The sequence below is a fragment of the Rhea americana genome, unplaced genomic scaffold (assembly GCF_003343005.1).
Source record: "Rhea americana isolate MKP2758 unplaced genomic scaffold, rheAme1 scaffold_178, whole genome shotgun sequence".
NCBI classification, from domain to species: domain Eukaryota; kingdom Metazoa; phylum Chordata; class Aves; order Rheiformes; family Rheidae; genus Rhea; species Rhea americana.
This window is the reverse complement of record NW_028185905.1, coordinates 191,900-197,048: the sequence shown is the minus strand read 5'-3', so window position 1 is coordinate 197,048 and position 5,149 is coordinate 191,900. Positions and strand designations below refer to the sequence as shown.

The 5,149-nt window shown below is 65.5% G+C and overlaps 1 protein-coding gene across 1 annotated transcript in view; it reads right to left on the bottom strand.

Moving 5' to 3' along the window:
* Positions 1-5,149, bottom strand: part of CORO2B (coronin 2B) — a 14,161-nt gene that overhangs the window by 1,764 nt on the left and 7,248 nt on the right. Inside the window, exons 3-9 of the mRNA XM_085301495.1 lie at positions 2,404-2,520; positions 2,054-2,203; positions 1,523-1,687; positions 1,327-1,443; positions 1,011-1,115; positions 629-725; positions 197-309 (exon numbers count right to left, since the gene is read on the bottom strand). Of these exons, the coding sequence (XP_085157621.1) occupies positions 197-309; positions 629-725; positions 1,011-1,115; positions 1,327-1,443; positions 1,523-1,687; positions 2,054-2,203; positions 2,404-2,520 (864 nt within the window). The remainder of the gene's footprint in view (positions 1-196; positions 310-628; positions 726-1,010; positions 1,116-1,326; positions 1,444-1,522; positions 1,688-2,053; positions 2,204-2,403; positions 2,521-5,149) is intronic.

Sequence of the window (5,149 nt, the reverse complement as noted above, 5' to 3'; positions counted from 1 at the left end):
CCCCCCCCCCCCCCGGGACGAGCCCTCCCGCCGCGCGTTTCGACAGCCCGGGCTCATTTTGCACGGAGCAACGGCAGCGAGGGAAGCGATGCAGAAACGCGGTGTTCCCAAAGGCCCGGGGTAAAAACTCAGGAGCGTCGAACCCGCCGCCCGGGGGGACCCGCGCCCCGCGGGCGTCCCGCGCCCCGGCACTCACCCGCCGCGGCACGATCATGGAGATGGGCTCGATGAGGCCCTTGAGGGTGACGAGCTTGTAGAAGCGGAAGACCTCGCAGGCCGACACGTCCAGCCCGTGCTTCGGCATCACCCCTGCGGCGGCGGGGCGGCGTCAGCGGGCGCCTCGTCCCCACGGGGACGCCCGGATCCCACCCCGTCCCCGCGCCCTGGACGCCGCGGAGCAGAGCGCGGTGGCCGGACCCGTGCGAGGGCCGGGGCGTTTGCAAGAAYGGAGGGAAAGTCAGGGGAAATTGCAAGAATCGCGGCCACTCGGGGAGGTTTTCCTGCAAAATTGCGGGACGTGGGGCCGCTCGGGAGCCACACGGTACATGGGGCGAGCGAGCGAGGATGCGCAGCAGGGCCTCCCCCCTGCACGGGGCACGGCCGGGGGGGCACGGGGCTGGATCCTTACCCAGGCCTTTCTGCGGCGCGGGGGAGCGAAACTCCATCAGGTAGCTCAGGTAGGGCTTTTCCGAGCCGATCTCGTAGTAGCGGATGTTGCCGTCTCCCTGCGGCGGGGAGGCAGGGGCAGGGTCGGCGCCGCCTCGCCGGGCACCTCCCGCTCCGCGGCGCCGGGGCGGGGGGCTGGAGCCGCCCGGCTCCGCACGCCCTGCCCCTGCCCCTGCCCCTGCCCCGGCCGCCTCAACGCAACGAGAGTTAATAAAACCCTGCAGCGGCTGCCGGAGCGGAGCTCTCCCTCGCGGACCCGCCGGCGGCCAGCGCGCCCTTGGCAGAGGTTTTCTCCCGGGCGCCGGCGGCGAGCAGCTCCGGCCCCGGCAGCGGAGCCCGCCTACCTTGCCGGCCAGGTAGAGCATGTGCGTGTCCGCGTCGTAGAAGGGGAAGAGGAGGCCCGAGAGCCCGTCGATCTCCTCCTCGATGAGCGGCATGGACAGGTCTTCCTGCGCGACGGCGAGAGCGTTTGACGGAGCAGCAGCTCCGGCGCGGCCGCTTCGGGGGCCGCTTCCCCTCCCCAGCCCGCCCTCCTCCTCCCGGCTCGCAAGGGCGACGTTTCATTTCCCGAAACGCCCGGAAACGCCGTTTGGGAACGCGGCCGGGGTGCCGAGAGGGGCGCGAGCGCTGCCGCCCGGCTGCGGAGCCCCCCGTGCCGACCTGGTCCCAGAGGGCGATCTGCCGCGTGTTCCAGCGCGAGACGCCCGTGGTGAGCAGCCGCTTGGTGCTGCCCAGGAAGACGACGCGGTTCACGCGGTGGTTCTTGCAGCTGGCCTCCTGCAAGAGAGCCCGGCGCCGGCCGTCAGCCCCGCTCCGCGCGCCGGGGCCGCCCCGCCGCGCCCCGCGAGCCCCTCACCTGCAGCACCCGGCCCGAGCGCGGCTCCACCACGCGCAGCCGCTTGTCCTTGCAGGTGGTGGCCAGCAGGCTGCCGTCGGCGTTGAAGGACATGCAGAGGATGACGTCCGCGTGGCAGTCGATCATCTTCACCGGCTCCCCGATGTCCAGGTTCCAGATGAGCACCTGCGGGCGGGCGCGTGAGGACCCTCCCGGAGCAGAGCCGAGCGCCACGGGCTCTGCCCAGGACACCCCAAGCGTCTCCCCCAGGGCGGGACGCCGGGATTTCGGCGCTCGCTCTTCCCGCGGCGTCGGCGTTGCACGGCCCCCGCAGAGACCGCAGGACGCGCAGCGATGCACTGTCCTTCCCGCTTACTCCACGGCATCCCTCCGGCACGGGCCGTGCCCGGAGCGCGTCTCCGGTCTCGGTGCATTCCCGCAGTTTAGCGGTGCTCCGGGGGCACCTCTGCACCGTGCAGCAGCTCGGCCCACCCCGGGAGCACGGGCAGCCGGGGCCCCGGGAAAGCCCCCGGGAAAGCGCCGTCGGCTCACCTTGTAGTCGTAGCCGGCGCTGAAGAGGATGTTGTTGGTGGTGGGGTGCCACTCGACGAGGCCCACGCGCCGGCTGTGCCCGTACAGCTCCAGCACCGCCTCCGTCATGTTGCGCTTCAGGCCGCCCTCGGGGATCTCCCAGATCCGCACCTGGAGCGGGGAACGCGCCGGTCGGGCGCCGGCCGCGAAGGGGCTGCCGCTTCCCGGCGCCCCGGCCCGCCCTCTCCCGAGCCGGACACGCGCGGCCGAACCGCCCCGGTCTGCAGCGCTGCGGCTGCCCACCCTGCCCGAGGGCCTTCCTCCTCCTCTTCCTCCGCGGCGCCGCCCCGCACCCTCGGGCCTCTACTCACGGACGTGTCTTCGGAGCACGAAGCGATGATGTTTTCGATGAAGGGATTCCACTTGATGTCGAGCACGTTGCCCTGGTGGCCGCACACTTTGGGGTAGTTCGGCTCGATCCGACCGGTCTGCGATTAACCACGGGAAAAAAATATAAAAAGGCATGCAATATCGTATTTATATAGATAATTATACGTATAGTACATACATATAAAATATTTAAAATGCATGTTTTATGCATAAATGTATATACAGGCACACTTTGCCCTCGGAGGGCGGGTGCGGACGCGGCCGGCTCGCGCGGCCCCCGGCACGGGTGCACACCAGGCAGCGTGCCCGCAGCCGCTACGCCTCGCACGGCGCCGAGCTCGGGGGCCTGCCACCCCCCCCCCCGACTTACCGCTCAGTAAGTGAAAACTCGACGGCCATTTAGCGGCCGTGTATCGGGCCGGCGCCTGATTTTGCAGCTGCTGCGGCCGCGCACATCGTGCAAGGACCTGCGGGCGGTGGAAACGCCCCGGGGGCCGGGGAGCCGCGGGGGAGTTTTCTCGTGCATCCCTGCCAGGGCGTTTTGGGACACAGCGGGTGCCGGGCAGGAGCAGCCGTTTTTTTTAAAGATTCCCGTATTTTATTTGCTCAGCAAAAAGCCAGTTTCCACTTGGATAAAACCGTTCCATGTCATCCTTCGTAAATAGCATACATTATATATATATATATATATATATATACACACACACGTACAAGACGAGCGTGCGGCTGGTCTCGAAGCCCGGGGGATTAGATATGTGGGTCACCGCATTACCAAGGTAAGGGAAAAACACAGGTGTCTGCTCTCATTACCCCAAAACGCCCCCAGCTGCCTCCCGGCCGGGTGACGGGGCCGTTTGCCCCCCGTGAAGCCCCTTACAAACTGCATTAAGTCCCCGCCGGCGACGGGCGTGGGATTACGGCCCCGGGCAGTGCCGCGTGCCCGGACGAGCTGCCCAAGCCCGAGCTCTTACAAAGCGCTTTAGGTCGCAAAGCCAAACCGGTGTTTTGGACGCCTTTGCCGTGGTGCCGTCAATTCCTTTCCAAAGGAAAGAATTCTGGAAAACGCTGCTTTTGACTGAAAAACATACGAATGCCGGAGAAAAACCTGAGCACGGCCTCGTCCCGCTGCGGGTTAACGGCACGCGAAGCGCCGGGGCTCGCTGCACCCCGGGGCTCGCTGCACCCCGGGGCTCGCTGCACCCCGGGGCTCGCCGCGCCGAGCCCCAGCGGCGCGGGCGATCTCGCTTCCCCCCCCGCGCCCCGACCTGCATTAGCACGACGCTGCCAACAGCCTGGAGCAGAAACACGTGCAGCAGCTGCCGAGCTGCGAGAGGCCGGACCTTTCAGCTGCGCAACTCCAGATGCAATCGCTTCGATTTTGAGCAACCGGCTGAGTAATTTTCTTTGCAAAGTAGATTTGATTTTTCTTTTTTTTTTTCTTTTTTCAAAATTCACTACACTTTCCAGAGGGCAAAGCAGAGTCGGTTGCTAGCGACCGTGTCTGTCCRGGAATGCAAGGGTTTTGCTTAAAACGCGCCCAGCACGGAGAAAAGCGGAGCAGAGCCACGGAGCACCATCAGGGTGCGATGTCCCCAGCACCCAGGCAGCACTTCCCAGCTCCAGCTCCAGCACTTTATCGCACAGATCTTTGATAAAATTCCCAGAAGTTCTCCAAGTTCTCCTGTTTTCTGTGAAGAGCTTCAGGTGCGCCCAGAACCTCCACCCAGCTCTCTGCGCTCGGACCAGCCACCCAGAAACCGTCAGAAAGAGCCTCACCACCCTCAAACCCCGTCCACGGGAGGAGAAACCCCCCGGGCCAAGGCGGGACCCCGCCGGGCCAGCCCCGCTCCGCCCGGCTCTGCCTATCTCCTATCAGCTCTTCCAGGGGAGCAGCGAAGTCCTGCCGGAGCCRCGGCAGATTTACAGGGTTTCCTCAGAAATCCCGGCGCGCCCGCCCGTCGCTAGCGGCTGAGATTAGCAGAGCAAAGGCATTTTCTGCGGTCACTTAAAGGTCTCCCCTGCTGCAGAACGAAAAGAAGGAAGCAGAGCAGATTTCACGGAACCGGGGCACGTTCCTGCCTTTCTCCAGCCTMAGCCGAGGTTACTCCAGGTTTAAGCAGCCGGCGGACGGCAGCCGCGCGAGCGTGCACGGCCGTGCAGTGCTTCTGCGTAGCCCTCGGCACTTCGTCGCTCGCCCCCGGCCGGCTCCGCTCCTCCGAGCCGCCGGTATCCCGGCCCGGGCTACGCGAGCGGCTCCCGGCTGCGTGCCTCGGTTTCCCCAGGGGAGAGGATATCGCCCGTCTCGAAGGCTTCTCCCTGGCGAGCTGCAGCTTCAGGGGCGCTCGAGATAAGCAAACGGCCCCGGATTTCTCAGGCTGATTTCTCAGCGCATCACTTCTTAAGGGATTTWGTTATTCTTTTAGCATTTACAAAGACACGCAAGTTACAAAGCAGGGAAAGAAAAACGCGCGTGGCGCGCGAGGATGCCGGCTCGGAGCCGGGCAGCCGCAGACCACGGCGCGCAGCAGCCGAAACCCCGGYGCCCCGCTGAAGCGCTGCTCGTCCGCGCCACCAAGGTGGCAGCCGGGCTCAAGCTTGTTAATTAAAAAGACAAAAGCCCGCGTAAYGTTGCTGTTAAATTGGATTACGGACATGAAAAAACAAATCCACGTTTCCCGGCCGCTAGCCGGCAGAGGGTGCAGGCATCTGCCGCGGCGGCGCCGGCTC